The sequence below is a fragment of the Carcharhinus amblyrhynchos genome, chromosome 34 (assembly GCF_965287045.1).
Source record: "Carcharhinus amblyrhynchos chromosome 34, sCarAmb.v2.hapA, whole genome shotgun sequence".
NCBI classification, from domain to species: domain Eukaryota; kingdom Metazoa; phylum Chordata; class Chondrichthyes; order Carcharhiniformes; family Carcharhinidae; genus Carcharhinus; species Carcharhinus amblyrhynchos.
The window spans coordinates 16552036-16576573 of NC_137357.1; the positions used below are offsets into that span (position 1 = coordinate 16552036).

Consider the following 24538-nt stretch of genomic DNA (forward strand, 5'->3'; position numbering starts at 1 on the left):
CACACCAGAGACCGCTCCGATCTCAGAGCGGCTCATCGAGCTTCCCCCATCAATGCTCAGCGTTCTGCCCAGGTAAGGGACTGACTCAATCTCCATCCACCCTCCAATCTTAATCGGTCGGAAAGCAAGTTCCTCATTGCCAAGTTGACAGGTTTTACGCATCCCTTGTGACCTCATTTTCTTGTTCCTTTCCCATGCCAGCTGGAAATTAATTCTACTTTCTCCTGAATCAGAGAGTCACAAGGCCTGGAGTTGCACAGTCTGTTTATAATCCCTCACACAGGCTTCTTTCTCCCGTTTAAATCCCAAGACAGACGTCCTCACGCAGAGGGTGGTGCGTGTATGGAATGAACTGCCAGAGAAAGTGGTCGAGGCGGGCTCAATAGCAACATTTAAAAATCATTTGGTTTAAGTCCATGGATGGGAAAGGATTGGAAGGATATGGGCCAAAGGTGGGCAATTGGGACAAGCTGGGAGGGTACTATGGTCAGCATGGACTGGTTGGGCCGAAGGGCCTGTTTCCATGCTGTATTGCTGTATGAATCTATGGACGTTAGAATCACTAAATCCTCACTCAGTCCTGATTTGTGAAAATAGGGCAAGGCAAGCACATGCAGTGTGAAGGCTAGGGCATTGGGCAAATGGCCAAGACGAGCTCACACACAAGGGTTAAGTACAAGTCACATCCAATCTCTCTGCTCAGGCCTTCGTTTGAAAAGCTGCAGCGGTTCAAGAAGGCAGCCCACCATCACCTTTTCAAGGGGCAATGAGGGGTGGGCAATCAATGCTGGCCCAACCAAGGATGCCCATATCCAATAAACAGACTAAAAAGAGAAAGGTGTCAGTATTAGCTTGAAACAAGCTATTTTTCCATGCTCACAGACTTTCCCTCTCTGTCCCAATCAGAAATTCCTGGCCAGGTATGGATGGACTAAACCTGTTCATTGGGAAGAAATCTCCCACCAAGGTGTAGCAATGGTCAGTGATGAAGATCCAGCTCCTCCAGACTTAATCAGCCTCATCAGGGAAGACTTGGAAGAGTCAACGCAGACTGATCCTTCAACAAGAGAAGAGGCACAAAGTCCAACTTTTACCCAGGCTCTGAAATCATTCCAAGAGTCCAACGGATTGGCAGTAACCGGCCGCTTTGACCCAGCCACCAGAGAGGCGATGAACACACCCAGATGTGGGGTGCCAGATCAAAAATCCATTCCTCACCTTCAGCCGCCCCTCAACCCAACACTGTCCGTCAATGACACGGCGCGGACCAACCAGGCAGCCCAAGTTAACACCACAAGAAGTGGTCTGGTGCGCAAGAAGCGATTTCTGCATCGGCTCTTCCGCGGTCGGAGGTGGAGAGGGAGGAGGAGGGAGGTTGTGGGTGGTTTCGTCCCTGGCCTGGTCTTTAGCAAACTGAAACTCAAGTGGCGCTTGTTGAGCGAGGGTTACAGCTCCCAGCTGTCGGTGCTGGAGCAGAGAACTGCCATTCGGCTGGCATTCCGGCTGTGGAGCGAGGTGACGCCAATTGTCTTCGAAGAGGAGCTGAGACCATCGGCATCAGACGTGGATATTACACTAGCCTTCGGAACAGGTAACAACACGCTGACACTCCAAAGATGTGTGGGTTAGGTGGACCGGCCATGCTAAATTATCCTTTCGTGTCGGGGGACTAGCTAGGGTAAGTGCATGGGTTAAGAGAAGAGGGCCAGGGTGGGACTGCTGTCGGTGCATACTCGATGGGCTGAATGGCCTCCTTCTGCACTGTAGTGGTTCTATGATAATAAAAACAAAGGTCATACTCAAAATACTCAGCACCTCTGCTAGGTTCTGTGCACAGAGAGAAAGAAAGAGGAGGGGGACAGAAGGGTGGCAGGGGTGGGTGGGGGGAGAAAGAGAGAGAGACAGAGAGACAAAGAAGGTTAGGGGTTCAGGCTGATGACCTCTCATCAGAGCTGGCAAAAGATTAAAAAAGTAACAGGTTTTCGGCAAGTGAAAGTTGGAAGTGTGGGATAAGGAACGAGAGGGAAGGTCTGTGAGAGGGTGGGATGAGAAAAGGATTCATTCACGCAAAGCCTCAGAGAATGGGAATGGGACAAGTCCATCATAGAAATCAGAGAATCCCTATAGTACACAAGGTGGCCATTCAGCCCATCGAGTCAGCGCCGACAACAATCCCACCAACACCCTATCCCCGTCACCCTCACAAATTTACACTGCTAATCCGCCTGACGCTAAGGGTCAATTTTAGCACGGCCAATCCCTCTAATCTACGCATCTCTGGACCCAGCATAATTAAGGACCCCATACACCCCGGACATTCTCTCTTCCATCTTCTTCCTTCAGGAAAAAAGATCCAAAAGTCTGAGGTCACGTACCAACCGACTCAAGAACAGTTTCTTCCCTGCTGCTGTCAGAGTTTTGAATGGACCGACCTCGCATTAAGTTGATCTTTCTCCACACCTAGTTATGACTGTAACACTACATTCTGCACTCTCTCCTTTCCTTCTCTATGAATGGTATGCTTTGTCTGTATAGCACACAAGAAACAATACATTTCACTGTCTGGTAATACATGCGACAATAATAAATCAAATCAAATCAATGAAGGAAAAGAACGTCAGCAAATAGATTTAAACCTTCCTTTGTTCCTCAGGACGCCACTTAGGCTGTTCACAGGCATTCGATGGAGCTGGGCAAGAGGTGGCACATTCCTGGCAGAACGGTGCCATCCACTTCGATGACGATGAGCATTTCACAGCAGCGAGCAGCACCCAGGGAATCAGCCTGCTCCGGGTAAGCAACAATCCAAAAGCCAGGCTGCTCAGTCTGCCAGTGGGAAAGGGTTCATCGCAAAGGGTTCCAGCGCTGTGACATGTTGCTCAGAGGGCAGCACAGTGCGGGGTACAGGAGCATTGGGCTGGAGGGTGGCAGACTGAATGGAGTGGTCCAAATTCAATCAGGGGGGCAGGAACCCGATGAGAATCAGCTCCCACTCCCCAGTGACTCACTCCATCCCCTGGCAACAGTCTGAGGTTCGGCCACTTTGCTCACAAGCGTGGGGGTGTCACACAGCCAAAGACAAAATGCTGAAAAATCTCAGCAGGTCTGGCAGCATCCATAAGGAGAGAAAAGAGCTGATGTTTCGAGTCCAGATGATCCTTATCAAAGCCCAGCTCTTTTCTCTCCTTATGGATGCTGCCAGACCTGCTGAGATTTTCCAGCATTTTCTCCTTTGGTTTCAGATTGCAGCATCTGCAGTACTTTGCTTCTATCTTGGTGTCACCCGTGTCCGCGAGATTCACTTTTTTTTTTGTGTTTATTTATTAGTGTCACAATTCAGGCTTACGTTAACACTGCAATGAAGTTACTGTGAAATTCCCCTAGCCGCCACACTCTGGCGCCTGTTCAGGTACACTAAGGGACAATTCAGCACGGCCAATGCATCCAACCAGCACGTCTTTGGGGCTGTGGGAAGAAACCAGGGGAAACCCACGCAGACATGGGGAGAATGTGCAAACTCCACACAGACAGTGACCCAAGGCTGGGAATCGAACCTCGGTCCCTGGCACTGTGGAGCAGCAGTGTGACCCATTGTGCTACCGTGACCTTATACCCGATCGCTAAGACTGTCCATTTCTCCCCCGTAACAGAGCCCTGTGTCATCCCCATCTCAACTCGTCTGCTGCTGAAACCCTGATTCACATCTGTCTGGCTTCAGATGTGACAATTCCAGCACATCCCAGCCCCGCCTCCCACATTCCACCCTCCTTCGACTTCAGGTCATGCACAGTTCTATTGCCTGTGACTTAACTCACTCCACATCCAACTCCCTATCAACTTTTGACCCCCGATCAAATCCCTCACGCTGCCCACCCCGCTCCCCCATCCTTGTAATCTCCTCTAACTCCTTAACCCGTGCAGCAATGCTGCACAGTTGTGAGCACTCATGCCTCTCAGCGCCAGGGACCGGGGTTCAATTCCTGGCTTGTCTGTACAAAGTCTGCACGCTCTCCCTGGTTTCTTCCCAGAGTGCTGGTTGGATGCATTGTCTGTGTTAAATTCTCCCTCAGTGTACCCAAATAGGCGCTGGAGCGTGGCGATGAGGGGATTTTCACAGTGGCTTAACTGCAGTGTTAATGTAGGCCTACTTGTAACACTGAGAAATAAACTTAAACCCTTTGAGATGTCGACACTCCCCCAATCCTGCCCTCTTGTGCATTTCCAGATTTCGTGGGTTTGAACACAGAATCGGGGTGTGTGTGTGTGTGTGTGTGTGTGTGTGTGGTGTTGGACACAGTCTCAGGGTAAGGGACCAATCATTTAGGACTGAGTTGGGGAGAAATCACATCACTCAGAGGGTTCTGACTCTTTGGAATTCTCTACCCTGGCAGTGGATGGATGTTTGATCGTTGAGGATATTTGAGGCTGGGATAGTTGGATATTGGACTCTTGGAATTAAACAATTTGGAGACAGTGCGCAACAATGGAGTTGAAACCCTCAGTCATAGAATCATCAGATCCCGAAAGTGCAGAAGGAGGCCATTCAGGCCATCGAGTCTGTACCGACCACAACCCCACCCAGGCCCCATTGCCGTAACCCTGTTAATCCCTCTAACACTCAGGGGCAATTTAGCATGGCCAATCAACCTCACCCACACATCTTTGGACTGTGAGAGGAAACCAGAGCACCGGGAGGAATCCCACACAGATACAGGGAGAATGTGCAAACTCCACACAGACAGTGATCCAAGGCTGGAATTGAACCCGGGTCCCTGGTGCTGTGTAACACCCTAATGACATTGCCCTGAATGTGATTGGCTCTTAAAGCGATCATGCAGTTCCTTCAAGATATAATAGTCTACCCCTGCACCTATTACTCATGTAATTCCAAAATATATCAGGCTTAGTCTTCAACACCATCAATAATGGAACTTCCACAACCCTTAGTGGTGTAGCATTCCAAAGATTCACAATGCTTTGCAGTGACAAAATTCTCATCTCAGTCCTTGATCTGTACATCAGAAAACTAAATGCATTCAAAACAAACAAACCTTTATTTTGCTGTGTTCTGATGTTTGTTAATAAAGCTATAAATTATTATATTGTAGACATCATGAGTGTTCACACTCAAGAAACAGCAAGCGAGAGAATTTGTAAATGGAAAAACAACACAACATTTTCAAAGTAGAGCCAGCTCAGACTTGGCTATTGCAATGCAAGTTGGCTGGCTGTGTGTGCAGTCTGTGCAAAAACCAAAAATATGGTCACACCAAAATGCAGTCGACGCCAAGAGTTTGGGGCCAGGGAAACCCTATCAGCGGGGATGGGGGACTTCAGTTACGGACACAGGCTGGACAGGCTGAGGCTCAGAAGAGAAAGGTTAAGGGAAATATAATCGAATTCACAGTTAGTGGGGGCTTTTGCAGAGCAGCGAGAGAGAAATATTTCCCATCCGCTGAACCACAGCACGCACAAATCAAATCACTGCGACACAACCAAAGAAGTGGTGGGCATTTTTATCCCCAATGTAAGTGTGATGATCTCGAATGCTCTGCTTGAAAAGCTGGTGGAATTAGATTCTATCTGAAAAGGCAGTGGATAAATATCGCTTTAGGAAAGGTTTGCAGCATCGGAGAAAGGAATGGGGATCTGGAATTAATTCCCACTTCTTGGGAAGCTCGCATTGGCTCAATGGGCTGAATGGCCTCCTAAGGGGGACTGTGTGAATCTGTAATGCTGAGCACAAGTTCCTGACTTCGCCTGGAGTGACCATGCCTGTATATTTCCCCCACTTGCAGGTGGCTGTGCACGAGATAGGACATGTCCTGGGCTTGCCTCATATGTATGGCAGAGGCTCAATAATGCAGCCCAACTACAGTGTAGTGGACAGAGGCACAGAGCTGGACTGGGCAGATCGCAAAGCTATTCAGCAGCTGTACGGTAAGAACCTCACTTTGCACATCTTGAGAAGCTATCCAAGCGTGGGGCACCTGCTTCTCAATTCTGCTTCTTTGTCATCTTAATCCATCACCAGCAGGGCCAATATTCATTCTGTTGCAAGTTGGGTCAGATACTTCAAGGTCTTCTAAGAAGCTGGCCTGACCTGTAATGTTTTATGTTGAATCTGGCTGGGACAAACATGGGAGGTTCCACTCCAGGTATCACCCACAAGGAGCTTTGATTAAAAACAATATTTCATTAAGAGTGTTGTTGACATGGACAACACAGATGGCGGGGGGGCGTATTTTACACAGAGGGTGGTGGGGGCCTGGAATGCACTGCTTAGCAAGGTGGTTGAGGCAGACACGCTGGGATTGTTTAAGACTGATCTCGATAGCCACATGAACAGACTGGGAATAGAGGGATACAAACGAATGGTCTATTGGGTGAATGAGCGGCACAGGCTTAGAGGGCTGAATGGCCTGTTTCCTGTGCTGTATCGTTCTTTGTTGTTCTTTGTATGTACACTTAGAACTTGTATCAATTACAACAAGAAACACAACATCTGCAATGCACATTCCACAATGTGGCTGGATTCTTGTAATGAGTGGGCATTACCCTGTGCTGTATTGTGCTTATTTAGAAGGTTTTGTGTTCTGGATGTTGGCTTTGGTTGGAACACATTAGAGATATTTCCTTGAGACAACGATAAATCAGAGATCTTTATTTCTTAAATCGCAAGTCAGGCTTACATTAACACCACAATGAAGTTACTGTGAAATTCCCTGAGTCGCCACAGTCCGCTGCCTGTTTGGGTCAATGCACCTCAACAGCACGCCTTTCAGATTGTGGGAGGAAACCCGAGAACCCTGGAGGAAACCCCTGCAGACATGGGGAGACTCCACACAGACAGTGACCCAAGCCGGGAATCGAACCTGGATCCCCGGCACTGTGAGGCAGCCGTGCTAACCGCTGTGCCACCCAATGAATGTTGGAGCAGGCTCCAAGAACCGAATGGCCTCCTCCTGTTCCTATTTCCCATGGGCTTATGTCTCCTCGACGGGACATCCAACTCAGGTCAGTGCCATGTTCCTTTCAGGATGTGGAGTTGCCGGTGCAGGCAGGGGAAGGAGTCTCACAACGTTAACTGAGGCTACTGACTGTTTCTTTCAAGGCTGATCAGTTGCCAGCTTTGATATTTGCTGGATTCAGAGAAATATCGGGTAGAAGTTTCCCGTCCTGCACGGGAATCAGACTGGACGGGACAAGAAAGTGGGCAGACCACGCCAAGGTTTGTTGACCTTGGATGGGACTTTCCGGTCTTGGGGCGAACGTAGCTGGAAAATCCTGCCCAAATCCCGTGGGGACAAAGGGTATTGGAAATGGCCAAGTGTATCTTTCAGCAAGTGGGGCAGAGGTAGATGAGTATTTCTGGGTTAGATCTTCCCAAACGCAACCTCAAGTTTCAGCCGACACATCTCAACTGGTAGATCGAAACCACGTCCGGGTTCTCTGTCTGAAATTAAACCGTCAGCCTGAAATTAAGGAGGAGAAAATTATAATAAGTTTAACCTTTCTCTGGTGTCTGTCCTCGAAGCATTTGTGATGTCTTCATTGTGTAACTTCTTCTGTTCCTGGGCAGGGGTGTGCGAGGGGCCGTTTGACACTGTCTTTGACTGGGTGCGAAGGGAGAGGGGTCCAGATGGCAGAGTGCTCATGGGTTTCAACTCCTACTTCTTCCGAGACAGCTGGTACTGGATGTACGAGAACCGGAACAACCGCACCCGCTACGGCGACCCCCTGCCCATCTGTAGGGGCTGGCGGGGCATCCCCACGGCAGGAATAGATGCCTTTGTCCACATCTGCACCTGGTCCAAAGATGCTGCGTACTTCTTCAAAGGTAACAGGCGATCCGGAAGCACTGGAGATTTTCCCACTTCATTCACCATCGGTTTTGATCAGTTTTTTTGAAACGTTTATTTTTTCCGTGTCACAAGTAGCTTACGTGAACACTGCAATGAAGTTACCGCGAAAAATCCCCGTTAACACTGCAATGAAGTTACTGTGAAAATCCCCACACTCCGGCGCCTCTTCGGGTACACCAAGGGAGAATTTAGCACGGCCAATCCACCTAATCCGCACGTTTCCCGGACTGTGGGGGGAAACCCATGCAGGCACAGGGAGGATGTGCAGAATCCGCACAGACAATAACCCAAACTGGGAATTGAACCCGGGTCCCTGGTGCTGTGAGGCAGCAGCGCTGACCGCTGTGCCACTGTGCTACCACACCTGGAGACCTCACTCACACCACTGTACTGCTCCATTATAAAATTTCCACATTCACATTCAAGGATTCACTCTATCTGCAGGAAGTAGTGGATGCCCAAACGTTGAATGTATTCAAGAGGCAGCTGGATACAGCAGTTTGGAGCAAATGGGGTCCAAGGTTATGGGGAGAAAGCAGGATTATTGAGTTGGATGATCAGCCGTGATGGTAATGAATGGCAGAGCAGGCTTGAAGGGGACTGCGGAGTAACGGTCTGACATTCTCACTCTCATAGCTCATCGAACAGTCGATAGTAACCAGGGAAAACCCAGGGTTAGGTCCTGGCGATTGTAACTAGGGCAGGAACTGGAAGCAGAACCTGAAATGGGAGCAGAGTGTGTGAAGAAAGAGGAATTCCATCTCCCAGAATCTGTGGCAAGTAAAACCCACGTCAGCTCTCTATTTCCATTGGTAAAGGCAGCACATGCATTGAGATAGCGCCTTACTCATCATCACCATCCTAACTTCAGAAACGCAGCCCGCGCCTACTGAAGGTAACAGAGTCAATCAGGATCTCAGCAGACAGGAAGTATGTACCTTCTCAAGATACTTTTAGGTGTCAGTCGGTGTCACGTTGCTGTGTTTGTCCAATAGGAACTCAGTACTGGAGATATGACAACGTCAATGACCGTGCCTACACGGAGGATCCACGTGGCATCAGATATCCCAAACTCATCTCCAGTGGATTCCCTGGGATCTCTGGACCGATTAATGCCGCCTTCTTTGACAAACGTGACCAGTGTGTCTACTTCTTCAAGGGAAGCACGGTGAGTCCTTATTCTCCTGTCCTGTCCTCACTCTCTGTTCCCTCCCAGGAGCCACAATTTGTGTTTGATCCCTCTACCTCGCCAGCTCCAGGGACTGGGCCTTGCTTGAATTCAAGCCAAAAGCAGGCTGTCTCAGGTAGGCACTTGTGTGTCGTACTCAAGGCTGATGAATCATCTGAGGCAATTCAGACATCACTGCATTGCAGCACACACTTGGCTGGTACAACCATCAGATTTCCCCATGTGGAAACACCCCGATTCCATTCCTCAAACTGCAGCATCCCCCATCCCACTGGATCAGGAAGTTCTCAGAATAGCACAGTGGCACAGCGGTTTGCACTACTGTCTCACAGCACCAGGGACCTGGGTTTGATTCCCAGCTTGGGCCATTTTCTGCGCAGAGTCTGCACATTCTCCCTGTGTCTGCGTGGGTTTCCTCTCAGTGCTCTGGTTTCCTCCCACAGTTCGAAAGGCATGTTGGTTAGGTGCACTGGCCATGTTAAATTCTCCCTCAGTGCACCCAAAAAGGCAATGAGGGGATTTTCACACTAACTTCATTGTGACGCAAATAAATATAGTTAAAAGTTAGCAGTGGAAACAGTTGAAAAAAAGTTTAAACTTTATTTTATTGGTGTCACTAGTGGGCTGACATTAAGACTGCAATGAAGTTATTGTGAAAACCCCCTCGTCACCACACTTGGGCACCTGTTCGGGTACACTGAGAGAGAATGTAGCATGGCCAATGCACCCTCACCTGCACATCTTTCGGACTGTGGGAGGAAACCGCAGCACCCGGAGGAAACCCACGCAGACACAAGGAGAACATGCAAACTCCACACAGACAGTGACCCAAGCCAGGAATCGAACCCAGTTCCCTGGCACTGTGAGAGGCAGCAGCGCGAACCACTGTGCCACCAAAAAGGAAGAATAAATCAAAGAAGTGTAAATTTCAAAAATGCTGACCAGTAGTAACAATTCAGAACACATCTTCCACAACTGCTGGCACCAAGCTCAGTGTTAAAAGCAGCTGACACAACTCACACAATGCGCCATTCTGTATTTGCACTGTGCACTGCAACTGAAACCATTCAGAAGCTGCAGAGGGGCGGATTATATCAATGCTGATACATCCAAAGTGGCCATTCAAGTAGGATGTCTGGACAATGACCAAAGCACTGAACATAGGTGGGAGTGAATGTCAGGAAGCTAAACACAGCAAAGATGAGGAATATTTCACCTGAAGAAATTAAAATAAATCTTAAACATTAACCCTAAACACAAGCTGTCATTACCGTTTACAAATAAAGTTGATTAATTTGAGCAATTACATAAAAAAGATCACTTATCCAATTGGAATGGTGATTTTTTTTTTATTCACTCATTGGAGCTGGGTGTCAGTGGCTGGGCCAACATTTATCGCCCATCCCTAATTGCCCTGAACAGCAGTTAAGACTCAACCACATTGCTGTGGCTCGAGGGTCAAATGTAGGCCAGACTGTGCAAGGCTGGCAGATTTCCTCCCCTGAAGAAAACTGAAGTTCAAAGTTTGTTTATTAATGCCACAAGTAAGGCTTACATTAACACTGCAGTGAAGTTATTGTGAAAATCTCCCTAGTCGCCACATTCCGGTGCCTGTTCGGGTACATGGAGGGAGAATTTAGCACAGCCAATGCACTCTAACCAGCACGTCTTTCGGACCGAGAGAGGAAACTGGAGCACCCGGAGAAAAATTCGTTAACCAGATGGGTTCCAATGACAATTGACAATGTTTGCATGGCGATTGTTTCATTTTCATTCAGACTTTTTTTTTATTCGATTCATATTTCACTCCCAGCCAGGGTGGGATTCGAACCCGGGTCCCCAGAGCATTACTCTGGCTCTCTGGATTACTGGTCTGGTGACAATGAATAATGCCACTGTCTCCCCTAAGGAGCTGGCCATTAGGTTTAGCTTAGTCGCTAGTTTTAGTGGGGTTGGCATTAGTTTACAGCGTGACCATGTCTTTTGTGCAAGTCTTCTCAAATCACGGTTAAACTTTGTCCCTCAACAGGTCACAGCATTTAACGTAAACACCAACATGAGGCAACCCGGATACCCCAAGAGGATCATCGATGTCTTCCCACCTCTGGTGCCAGGGGACCATCCAATCAGCAACCTGGATGCGGCCTACTTTTCTTATACTCACAGAACCACCTTCTTGTTCAAAGGCATTTACTCCTGGAGGGTGGCCAACAGACGCGACAGGGTCACCAACCCCAGCATCCCCTACAATGGTCTGCATGCCAAGCGCAAGGTCAGTGAGGACTGGCTGGATATTTGCAACGTGCACCCTTCCGCCATGACATGAGGACAAAGCGTACAACTCCTCAGAAGGGTAACGTCACGCAAGACCTGATTTGTGTGAGGGGGAGTCAGATTGTCCAGAGGAAACACCAGACTCAACTTGGGACCTGTTCATCTCGGCAGGGATCTAACAGGGTAGGCCAGGGGGATCACCCTAAGCTCTGCAAACTCCAGGACGTCAAACAGCTGTAACTCTGATTCCAATCTTTATCTCGATAAACGGAACTGCCACACAGCTCGTGTTTTATTTAAAGAGTAGGACCGCGTTTTCCACGAATTTAACTTGTTAGATATTGAATAACATCTGATCAGACAATTCTTCACTGTTAATATCCCGCGCAGCGTTCCAATTGTACATTTGTGTGAGAGCTGGGAGTTGAAGTGCTTGCTTCATTCTGTAATAGTCAACTGATTACATTTTTGAATAGAAAAGAACATTTTATCTTTAAATCACAAGTTTTAATACATTAGTGAGGACATTCAAACCTCATGAGGCAGCATTTTACAAGAATGAAGTGGATGATATGATGCACATTAATTAGATGCTGAGTTATTGTGAGTGCTTAAGTAAATTTATACCCTCATCTTGTTCAATAATATTACCACTGGGGCTTAGGACACTCAGATCTTGAAAAGACACACACACATCACCAGAAATGACATGTTCAAATGGGAAATAAAACTTCTGTAATTCTGCCTTGATTCCAGCAATCTCATTTCCCCTAATCTGTTCACACTGCAACTGTGTGCGGTTGACTAGTGGTAAGAGATCTCAGTTAGTCACAAGTTCAGCAAACATAGGAGATTGTTATAAAGGGGTAGGTTGATCCCCTCTCTTAAAACTAAACACTCAACCACTCAAAGAGAAATGTCTGGCCTCATGATCTGTTCAAGTGTGTGAGAAATAGTACGATCGGCGCTTCAGAAACTTTTAGTAGCTAAATCAAAATAACTACCTGACACACTCTCCAAAGCCAACAAGTAATAACTTAACTAGCAGTGAACAGGTTAACTAAACTGTTAACAAACCGAATAAAACACTATTCTAATGGAACGCTGTTCAGATGATTACAGTTCCCAATCATTATCAAAAAAAAATTTCTGATCACTCAAAAATATAACAAAGTTTTATCTTCTGAAATCTTATGTATTCACCATCTCCTGTTGGTACCTTGGCGATTGAGATGAGGCTTTCTTTTAAGATGTAAGTGTGCCTCTTCTGCTGTTAGAGACAGTAGCTTGCTGTCTCTCTCTCGTTCTTTCTCTCTCAAGCTGTGAACTGTAGCAGAAGCTGGCTGGCAGAGGTAGTGGCTGTCTGGCTCTCTGGAGCTGGGAGCTGTGGCTCTTACACCCCTGAAGAATACTGGCATCCCCACAATCGGATTGGTTTCCAGGTTATCTAAACATCAAATTCACATCTGACAGGCTACTGCTATTCAAATGCTTAGTTTAAACTGATTGGTTAAAATCCAAAAACAACCTGTTGTCTCGGCAGCACCACTGCCTCGCCTCGCGATGCAATGTTTCACTCTGTGTTCTCTGTGTACAACATCCACATGCATCTCTTTTAACTCTCTAAACATTGCACAAAGACTACCCTTATTAACAGACCCTGCAATTTTACAACCCTCAACATTTTAGAAGTTTTTAAAATAATATTACAAACACGAATTTCACAACAAGTTCCCAGTGACATGCACAACTTCCAACCCCACAACAGGGATCGCTTCCTCTGTTCCAGAATCCTGGCCAACATTCCTCCATTAAAATAGAAGCACTGTCAAAACCAGCGCTCTGATTATTCATTGATTTGCTGATTGTGTGATCTTGTTGTGAGCCGCCTACCAGTGGACTCCACTTGTGGAGAATTTCACCCAGTCCCAGCACATGAAGGGAAGTCCTCATCATTGCGATGGTTATGGAACTGGCCTGATTACTGCAGCTCAAGGAACTATTTGGTGTTTCCAATCCTGCTTCAACCAGAAATAATTTTGACTTTGCAATACACTGGGGGTGGTTCTGGCATGAACATTTCTTGTCAGAGGGATACTGCCCACACACTAAATAAACCTGGGAGAACTTACATATTAATCTTGGAAAAGAATCGATGGAAAGGCAGGAAAATAATTTTACAACAGGAAGGCCCATTGTACTTGTCTGGCTCTTGAACCAAGTCATCCATTGCACTCTTTCCTTTGTCCTTTCCTCCCACCTGCCCCCTTTGTTGATTCAGAATGAAATCTTCCAGAGTAGACAATAAAAAATACAACAAAACTTACTCCAACTTATAAATCAGAGAAAAAGTTTAATGAAAAAACTTCATTACTCCAGACTTGAGGCCTCACCCAAGTTCCCTACAATTCCCAACAAAACAAAGAAAATTACAGCACAGGAGCAGGCCCTTCAGCCCTCCAAGCCTGCACCGACTGATCTAAAACCCCCTAACCTTCTGGGGACCATATCCCTCTATTCCCATCCTATTCATGTATTTGTCAAGACGTCCCTTAAAACTCACTACTGTCTCCCTTCCACTACCTCTGCCGGCAGTGAGTTCCAGACACCGAGCACCCTGTATAAGATATCTGCCTCGTACATCTCCTTTAAACCTTGCTCTTCACACCTTAAACCTGTGCCCCATGCTAATTGACTCTGCCACCCTGGGAAAAAGCTTCTGACTATCCACTCTGTCCGTGCCCCTCAATCTTGTCGACTTCTGTCAGGTTGCCCCTCAACTTCTGTCGCTCCAGTGAGAACAAACCAAGTTTCTCCAACGTCTCCTCATAGCTAATGCCTTCCATACCGGGCAACATCCTGGTAAATCTTTTTTGTACCCTCTCCAAAGGCTCCATATCCTTTTGGTTGTGTGGTGACCAGAACTGAACATTATATTCCAAATGCAGCCTAACTAAGGTTCTATAAAGCTACAATATAACTTCGCAATTTTTAAACTCAGTGCCACTGCTGATGAAGGCGAGCATGCCGTATGCTTTCCTGACTACCTTCTGCAGCTGCATTGCCACTTTCAGTGACCTGTGTACCTGTACACCCAGATCCCTCTGCCTATCAATACCCTTAAGGGTTCTGCCATTTATTGTACATTTCATATCTGTATTAGACCTTCCCACAGTTTCTTATTTATACTGAGTCAGCTGGTCATCATATCACTCCGTCACTGGTTACATGGTTTACTGGGTCAGCTGACCCTTACAGCTTGTTGCCATTGGTCACATTGCATCAGATCCAATGTTATCACCAGTTACATTCTATCTCCAGATCTATCAGGGTATCACTGATACAGAACAAGGTATTTTCTCAGGATATGTCTCTGTCTTTACAGAAATCCGTCAGAGGGTCTTAATCCCAAAACTACAAAAATACACAAACAAACTAAACAACACCAATTGCGAGCGCTCTGAAAGCTCGTGGCTTTTGCTACCAAATAAACCTATTGGACTTGAACCTGGTGTTGAGACTTCTGACTGGATTTACCGCAGTCCAACACTGGCATCTCCACATCATGGGTTTTCCTCACCAGCTAAAAGGACTCATTGGGCCACACCCGCAACCTCTACATCAAACCACCCATCCACTCCCCACAGCGGCACCATTCATGTTCGAATTATAGAATCTCTGCAGTGCAGAAGGAGGCCATTTGGCCCATTGAGCCTGCACCGACCACAATCCCATCCAGGCCCGATCCCCGTAACCCCACACATTTACCCCCTCGCTAATCCCCATGACACTCAGGGTCAAGTTAGCATGGCCAATGCACCTAACCCGCACATCTTTGGACTGTGGGAGGAAACTGGAGCACCCGGAGGAAACCCACACAGACACGGGGAGAATGTGCAGACTACGCACAGACAGTGACCCAAGCTGGAGATCGAACCAGGGTCCTGGTGCTGTGAGGCAGCAGTGCTAACCACTGTGTCACCCATGACAAAAGTAAAGTATACCACATAGTATGTACCAGGACAAGAAAAGATGGATAAATATCACACAGTCCCAGAGCCACACAACCCAGTGCATTCCCCAATCCTCTCAAGCTCTTTAAGGATAATTTGGGGTTCATATCCACAAATCTCTGAAGGTTGCCACTCAAGTGGGTAGAGCCGTGAAGAAGGCCTACACGGTGTTAGTGTTTATTAACAGGGGGTTTGAGTTTAAGAGCTGTGGGGTTATGCTGCAACTATATAGGACCGTGGTGAGACCACATTTGGAATATTGTGTGCAGTTCTGGTCACCTCACTGTAAGAAGGATGTGGAAGCATTGGAGAGAGTGCAGAAGAGATTTACCAGGATACTGCCTGGTTTGGAGGGTAGGTCGAATGAGGAAAGGTTGAGGAAGCTGGGACTTTTCTCTTTAGAGTGGAGGAAGGTGAGAGGCGACTTAACAGATGTTTGTAAGATGACGAGGGGGATATATAGAATGGACGTGCAGAGACTATTTCCTCGAGTAGATGTAGCTGTTACTAGGGCGCATAACTAGAAGGTTCGTGGTGGGAGATATAGGAGGGGTGTCCGAGGTAGATTCTTTACTCAGAGTGGTTGGGGCGTGGAATGGACTGCCTGCTGTGATAGTGGAGTTTAGGAACTTTCAAGTGATTATTGGACAGGCATGCGGAGCACACCAAAATGATAGGGAGTGGGATAGCTTGGTCTTGGTTTTGGACAAAGCTCGGCATGACATCGAGGGGCGAAGGGCCTGTACTGTTACGTTTCTATGTTTTTATGACACTGAACCATTAGGAATTTTGACACAGGATCAGAGGCAATGCAGGGTGTCCTCCGACCCACCTTGGCATAACTGGAGATATCGGGTGATCAAATCTGTGCTTTAAGCTTGGAGTAGTTAGAGGAAGATGCAGGGGGATGCATTCCATCCTAAGCAAATGGGCGTCCCCAGTTTTCAAAGGATAACAGGTGAAATTAACCTCCATGCTCACATACCAGATCATCCTGTCATAATTATACAATCCCTACAGTGCAGAAAGAAGGCCATTTGGCCCATCAAGTCTGTATCGACTGCATTCCCACCCAAGCCGTTTAATTTGCTGATCCCCCTGACAGTAAGGGTCAATTTAGCATGGCCAATGCACCGAACCCGCACATCTTTGGACTGATATATTTATAATGATAAACACCATCTCTAAAAGTCCAGGATTAGTGGTGGACTGCAGATTAGGACTCCAAATTATTGCTAGCCACGGAGTTGAGAGATCAAAGCTTCAGCAGGATTGTTGAACAGTGTTACGGATCCGGGAGATGTCACCCTCAGGGTAGCAGGATAAAGCAGGGCAAACTGAAGTTCCCATCGTTTTCAAACAACTTTCCACCTTCATCGAAACCTCGGCCAATGAAAATACGAAAAGGCATGATTACAGACTGGGGTCAGGCCTCAAGAACAGGATACAGGATATAGGCTTCTCCAGGACTAAAATATCCAGCCTTCGAGACAAAGACAACATGGTGGCACTAAGTTATCAAAATCTTCAGCTGGGAGCTCGCCCTTGATTTCTTCTGGAGAGCCAGTCACATGGACACATCCTCCAGCCCAGACTTCCCGGATCGTTCAGGGATATCTGACATACCATCTGCTTGATTTCCAAGGATTGAATGCGGAACCTCAGCTGAGGAAGCTGCACTCTCGACAATAAGGATTCTTTCCTTCACTTTTTCATGGGAACTCTGCAGTTCAGCAATATAAAACTCTGTTCCAAATGGCCAGGTGTGTCATCCACAACCTTAATCATATTGCTCGAGGGATGGAATTTAAAAACAGTGAGGTTATGTTGCAGCTGTATAAGGTGCTGGTGAGGCCACACCTGGAGTACTGTGTACAGTTTTGGTCTCCTTACTTGAGAAAGGATAGACTGGCACTGGAGGGGGTGCAGAGGAGATTCATTGGGTTCATTCCGGAGTTGAGAGGGTTGGTTTATGAGGAAAGACTGAGTAGACTGGGGCTATACTCATTGGAATTCAGAAGAATGTGGGGAGATCTCATAGAAACATATAAGATTAGGAAGGGAATAGATAAGATCGAAGCAGGGAAGTTGTTTCCACTGGTGGGTAAAACTACAACTAGCGAACATGGCCTCAAAATAAGGGGGAGCAGATTTAGGACTGAGATGAGGAGGAACTTCTTCACACGAAGGGTTGTGAATCTGTGGAATTCCCTGCCCAGTGAAGCAGTTGAGGCTGCCTCATTGAATGTTTTTAAGGTAAGGATAGGTAGATTTTTGAACAGTTGAAGGAATTAAGGGTTATGGTGAGTGGGTGGGTAAGTGGAGCTGAGTCCACAAAAAGATCAGCCATGATCTTATTGAATGGCGGAGCAGGCTCGAGGGGCCAGATGGGTCAGAACTGCTCCTAGTTTTTATGTTCTTATATTGGCAAGGCATCATCTACAATGCCTTCACGGTGCTGGGTCTGGAGCTTGCTCTCTGACTGAATCACCGTATCGAGGGCTCCCACTGCTTCTTTCCATTCAGGTTTTTCATGATGTTACTTGGCACTTGGTCCTCAACATTTAACCAAAAATCTTCCAGGGACAGAGTCCAGAGTTTTCACTCCAAGATGAGAGACTTAGCAGACTGCGCGTCAGGATAAACGACAGCATTCAACACATCAGAGCTCACGAAAAGGCAGCCGTTCCATCCGTAACGTGACCCCCCCCACACCCCAGTTCCCTCTATTTCTAATCAAACCTTTCCCCCTGACCAATCAAGTAGCGGATGAGAAGCTAAAACTGCAGCAATCAGCCAGATTGTGCAGAGTGACGACACACAGCATGGCCATTCACTTCATGATAACCAGGAGAGGTTGGAGAGTCTCGGTTTGTTCTCACTGGAACGATGGAGGTTGAGGGGGTGACCTGATAGAAGTCTACAAGGTTATGAGAGGCATGGACAGAGTGGATAGTCAGAAGCTTTTCCCCAGGGTGGAAGAGTCAATTACGAGGGGGCACAGGTTTAAAGTGCAAGGTGCAAAGTTTAAAGGAGATGTACGAGGTAGATTTTTTACCCGGAGGGTGGTGGGTGCCTGGAACTTATTGCTGGGGGAGGTTTTGGAAGCGGAAACGTTAGCGACTTTTAAGGGGCGTCTTGACAAGTACATGAATAGGATGGGAATAGAGGGATATGGTCCCTGGAAGGGGAGGGGGTTTCGATTCACTCGGGCAGCACTGTCGGTGCAGGCTTGGAGGGCCAAAGGGCCTGTTCCTGTGCTGTAATTTTCTTTGCTTTTTTAAGTCAGCCTCTCTTGTCTCTTTCACATCCTGACTGCTTCCAGCAGCTTCTGCCTTCATCCCCGTCCTGAACAGCATCTGAAGGCAGTCTCCTGTTCAGGTCCAGGCTTCAGTATCTTATCTAGGGCAGGACAAGGTCAGACATCTTACCTTCCACAGTAACCTGGTACTTAGTTTGCACAAAATAGGAAAGATTATTAATTATGAAGCTTCTCAAGTGAATCTGAAAGCCTATGTAACTCTATCCTCACATGCTGAGCTCATCTCAAGATATGTAATCCAATTCCTCTATTATGGGATACAACTGCACCATTAGTGAGGGTAATGGGAGGGGGGAGGCCAGGGGGATGGTATCTAGCTCTGGTCACCTGTCTGTGCACTGAACTCCTCCTCCAGCCCCTGTGACTGTTGCGGTTGACAGACCAGATTACTGTCAACTCGAGTTGAGCGACGCTCCGCTGCGGAGAAGCGGAGGGGAGGGAAGCCCAGACATTTACCTATTGTTCCCAGCTCAGAAAGCCTGCCAGAATTCACTGACACTTGTGTTCGCATTCAACTTGCCACTGGCCCGGTTCCCTCGGAGTCAGTGCAGGCTCAATGGGCCGAATGGCCTCCTTCTGCGCAGCAGGGATTCTACGATTATAACAGCTAAGAGACAGCTGATTACTTCCTTCCTCATCTGTTAAAAGAACGCAAAATATTGCAATTTCGGAGGACCAAGAGGAGACATTCAGCCCCTGGACTCTGCTACACTATTCAATTAAATTAGTTCCACCATGTTTCTTCATGGAAAGGAGGAGGCCATTCGGCCTTCCAGCCTGCACCGCCATTTATTTTGATCACTGCTGATCATCAAATTCAATAAGGTTCATGGTGGGAGATATAGGTGGGATGTCCGAGGTACATTCTTCACTCAGAGTGATTGGTGTTTGGGGTGTGGAATGCACTGCCTGCTGTGATAGTGGAGTCGGACACTTTAGGAACTTTCAAGTGGTTGTTGGATAGGCACATGAGGCACACCAGAATGATCGGGAGTGGGATAGCTTGATCTTGGGATTGGACATAGCTCAGCACAACATCGAGGGCCAAAGGGTCTGTACTGTTCTATGTTCTCATATCCTGATCTCCCCTTCCCCCCATATCCCTCGATCCCTTTAGCCCCAAGAGCTATGTCTAATTTCTTCTTGAAATTACATAATATTTTAGCCTCAATTACATTCTGTAGTAGTGAATTCCACACATTCACCACCCTCAGGGTGAAGAAATTTCTCCTCCCCTCAGTTCTAAGATGTTTATCCCCTTATCCTCAAACTACGACCCCTAGTTCTGGACTTCCCCACCAATGGGAACATTCTTTCTCAATCTACCCTGTCTAACCCTGTTGGAATGTTATAAGTTTCTATGAGAGCCCCTCTCACTCTACTAAACACCAGTTAACATAACCTGAACCAACTTAAGTCTCTCCTAGTCTGACATATCTGCCATCCCAGGAATCAGCCTGGTAAACCCTCGCTGTGCTCTCTCTATAGCAAGGACATCCTTCCTCAGATAAGGACACCAAAACTGCTCACAATACGCCAGGCGTGGCCTCACCGACACCCTGTACAATTGCAGCAAAATATCCCTATCCCTGCACTTAAGTCCTCTCGCTTTGAAGGCCAACATACCATTTGCCTTCTTTACTGCCTGCTGTACCTGTGCACTTAGTTTCAGCATCTGATGCACAATGACTCCAAGGTCTCAGTGAGTATCAGCCTCTCTCAATTTACACCCACACAAGTAATAATCTGTCTTCCGAGTATTGCTACCAAAGCCTCACATTTATCCACATTATTCTGCATCTGCCATGCAGATGCCCACACACTCAGCCTGTCCAAACTGAAACATCTCTGCATCCTCCTCACACCCCATCCTCCCATTCAACTTTGTGTCATCATTCCAATTCATTGCCTCAGCTTCAGGTCCCCGAATAAATCTACCACACGTTGAATCTCCGATCTTCACAACTGCTTTGGGGTGGTGGCACCCCCCCCAGACTTCCAGCCCACTTTGCTTGGAGAAATACTTCTTAACCTCACTCCTGAAGGAGCTGGCTCCAATCTGCCAACCCTGCGTCCTGGGACTTGAGGGATAACGTCAGAATGGGTTTCTGAGCATCTTGGCTGCTTCTGCCAAGCAAACTCAGTTCACCTCATGTGCTGCTTCATTCCACCTGCCCCGGTTCATTCATCTGAGCTGGACAGAATTATCCTTCCACAGCCTGAGGACCAATTTTTTCTCTCAGACAGTGGGCTTTCTTTGGAATTCTCTACCACAGACGGCCATGGAGACTGAGTCATCGAGTATATTCCAGACACAGATGGCCAGATATTCAAGATATCAAGGGATCTGGGGGAAGGGATGTGTTTCAGTCTGGTCAGCCCTGGTGTGGCTGAATGGTGGAGCAGGCTTGAGGGGCTGAATGGCCTGCCTTGAACAATGCTCATTTGCTGCAAGCAAACCTCTCAGATTGAAATATGTTGCCACGATACATCCAATAACACCTGTACAGCTCTGGTCCCCATCATATCAATGAAAAAGATCGGGAGGCATTGGAGAGATGTAGAAAGATTGACAAAGACTGCGCTACATCTGAGAGATTAGACTGAACAGGAATGATCAAAGAGGTGGAAGATCTTCTCTTCAGAAACATAAAAGGCCGAGGGGGCTAAACCAAGATGTGTAATAGAACAAAAGGGTTTGATCGACGAGATGACAAGAAGATGTTTCGACTAATTGGTGATTATTCTGATCCTGATCTCTCCAATGGAAAAAAAACTTCTTGACACAGAGAATATAGAACTTACTACCATCCAAAGTCATCACAAGACAAATAAAATTGTTGAATCCCGACAGTGCAGTCGAGGCCATTCAGCCCATCGAGCCTGCAACAACAACAATCCCACCCAGGTCCGATCCTCACAATCCCAATGATTTTACCCACTAATCACCCTGACTATTTAGCACGGTGAATCCACCGAACCCACACATCTTTGGAGTGTGGGAGGAAACCGGAGCACCCAGGGGAAAACTACGCAGACACGAGGAGAACATGCAAACTCCACACAGGCACGGATTATCCCCTCCTGCCTCGGCAGCATCCCTGAGGTACCTGCCCTGGCGTAGGCCCCAGTCCTCTACTCAACCTGTCACCTCAGACCCACCAGATCTGGAAATGTGGTAAGTGAAGAAACAAGTCATTGTCTGTCCCAATTTGGAAGAGAATTCCCAAAAATCCAGGGGTCACAGCAGGGTGCGAGAGACTGAGTACTGCTTCTCTCTCTCTCTCTCTCCCCTTATTTCCCGTGGAATTTCTCAGGCCAAGCAGGTCAGGACACTTGTTTGAGGATGTGAGTGGACTCACAGAGTCCCAGTCACTCCAAGGATGGAAAGCAGTCTTGGGAGATTGGTGGACAGCCAGCTGTGAACCTTGAGCTCATCATCTCTCCATCTCTTACATGTCACTGGAAAACACACAAGAGATTTCACTGAAGGAGACTGCCACATGCTCTCAACAGATGAGCAGCAATACCTGCCAGTGTCAGCAACTGATCTGACCTTGGAGTGTTAGTGACCATGGCATTCTGAGTACTGTCGGAGCCAACATAATATTCGGGCACAGCATTTGCGAGTCATGGGTCCTTTATTGCCTTCTTATCGACAAGTAGAGAAGAACTGAAGAAGTCTTCTTCAATTTGCTTTGCCCAATTGTGTACAGTCAGCTTTTTTATAGGGCACAACTTCTCATAAAGATATTGGCTTCTACTCAGACACACCGGTAAATTATGCAGATTTGAGACAAAGAAGTAGGCCTGAAACAATAGCTGTTTAATCAGGTCCCATTGGTAATGTCATCACCTTTAGTGGTATAGGATGGATTGTCTGTTCAGACAATGGTCACTTAATCATGTCTTTATTGCAGTTTTGGTGCCATTAGCAAGGACATCCAGCTGTGTCCTGTTGCTAGATTAATAGTAAAACATCCAACTTTTGTCTGCGCTGTCTATTTCATGTATAAGTAGAGATAGCCAGTCAACAGTGAGGGTGCTGCTAATTTTCCTGTCCCCCTGGCTGACCCCCTGCTGAGCTCATTTTTCCTCTCCCACAATGCCAGCCAATGACCCAATTTGAGCTGAGGCTGGATTTGCTGCTGTGTTATTCTGTGGTGCCGGGCTAAATTCCCCACACGGTTAGGTCTCAGCTTTCCACGCCACACACACAAGGACAATGATTTCTCAGCACAAGGGCAGCTTCACTGATGATCACAACACTTTCAGGTAGAAGTCCCATTACAGTCTGGGTCAGAACCATTTGACAGTGAGACACATCTGGGAACACTGTGTCCTACACTCATATTCAAAGCCAATAAAGTGTACCTGACTGACAAGGCAGAGACATGAACTCTTTTTAGCTGGGGGTCACTGGAGTGGCTGGCACAGCTGCCTCACAGTGCCAGGGACCCAGGTTCGATTCCAGCCTCGGGTCACTGTCTGTGTGGAGTCTGCACATTCTCTCCGTGTCTGCATGGGTTTGCACTGGGTGCTCCAGTTTCCTCCCACAGTCCAAAGACAGGCAGGTTAGGTTGACTGGCTATGCTAAATTGACCTTTAGTGTCAGGGAGACTGGCCTCCACTTTCTCAGAAGAGACCACAAGGAACTACAGAGGGTTGTGAACGAAGCCCAGTTCATCAATCAAACCAGCCTCCCATCCATTGGCTCTGTCTACACTCCCCGCTGCCTCAGCAAAGCAATGAGCGTAATTTAGGACCCCACACATTCTCTCTTCCGCCTTCTTCCATCGGGAAAAACACACAAAAGTCTGAGGTCACGTCACGAACCGACTCAAGAACAGCTTCTTCCCTGCTGCGATCAGACTTTTGAATGGACCTACCTCGCATTAAGTTGATCTTTGTCTACATCCTAGCTATGACTGTAACACTACATTCCTTTCCTTCTCTATGAACATTCTGCTTTGTCTGTATAGCACGCAAGAAACAATACTTTTCACTCTGTACCAATCGATGTGACAGTGATACATCAAAACAAATCTGGGGACTGTGGGGATTGGGCCTGGGTGGGATTGTGGGATGGAGCTTCAAAACAGCAAGGTTATATTGCAGCTGTCTAAGGTGCTGGTGAGTACTTGAGAAAGGATAGACTGGCACTGCAGGGGATGCAGAGGAGATTCACTGGGTTGATTCCGGAGTTCAGAGGGTTGGCTGATGAGGAGAAACTGAGTAGACTGGGGCTATACTCATTGGAATTCAGAAGAATGAGGGGAGATCTTATAGAAACATATAAGATTATGAAGGGAATAGATACAATCAAGACAGGGAAGTTGTTTCCACTGGTGGGTGAAACTAGAACTAGGGGACATTGCCTCAAAATAAGAGGAAGCAGATTTAGGACTGAGTTGAGGAGGAACTTCTTCACACAAAGGGTTGTGAATCTGTGGAATTCCCTGCCTAGTGAAGCAGTTGAGGCTCCCTCATTGAATATTTTTAAGGCAAGAACAGATACTTTTTTGAACAGTAAAGGAATTAAGGGTTATGGTGAGCGGGTGGGTAAGTGGAGCTGAGTCCACAAAAAAGATCAGCCATGATCTTATTGAATGGCGGAGCAGGCTCGAGGGGCCAGATGGCCGACTCCTGCTCCTAGTTCTTATGTTCTTATATTGTCAGTGCAGGCTCGATGGGCCAAATGGTCTCCTTCGCCAGTGTAGGGATTCTATGATTCTATGAAATTGTGGACAGCCTGAAACTAACAGCGAGGTGGAGAATTGAATCATACAAGATTTCCAGTTTCATAAAGGAACATGGCAACACATGTGCACTCGAAGACATCCTTGGACTCAGGTTAGCCAAGACAGATGGAAAG

The 24538-nt window shown here is 47.2% G+C and overlaps 1 protein-coding gene across 1 annotated transcript; it reads left to right on the forward strand.

Moving 5' to 3' along the window:
- The first annotated feature begins 975 nt into the window (after nucleotides 1-975).
- On the forward strand, nucleotides 976-11380 carry LOC145361272 (matrix metalloproteinase-21-like). The gene is made up of 6 exons (XM_080216903.1): nucleotides 976-1591; nucleotides 2654-2793; nucleotides 5799-5940; nucleotides 7583-7840; nucleotides 8861-9033; nucleotides 11084-11380. The coding sequence occupies exons 1-6, from the start codon at nucleotides 976-978 to the stop codon at nucleotides 11378-11380; spliced, it is 1626 nt and encodes a 541-aa protein (XP_080073029.1).
- Nucleotides 11381-24538: the final 13158 nt, after the last annotated feature.

Coding starts and splice junctions, on each gene's coding strand:
- LOC145361272 (XM_080216903.1), top strand. CDS start 976: ATGGTCAGTGATGAAGATCCAGCTCCTCCAGACTTAATCAGCCTCATC. Junction 5,941..7,582: donor AGCTATTCAGCAGCTGTACG/GTAAGAACCTCA, acceptor GTTCCTGGGCAG/GGGTGTGCGAGGGGCCGTTT. Junction 9,034..11,083: donor ACTTCTTCAAGGGAAGCACG/GTGAGTCCTTAT, acceptor GTCCCTCAACAG/GTCACAGCATTTAACGTAAA.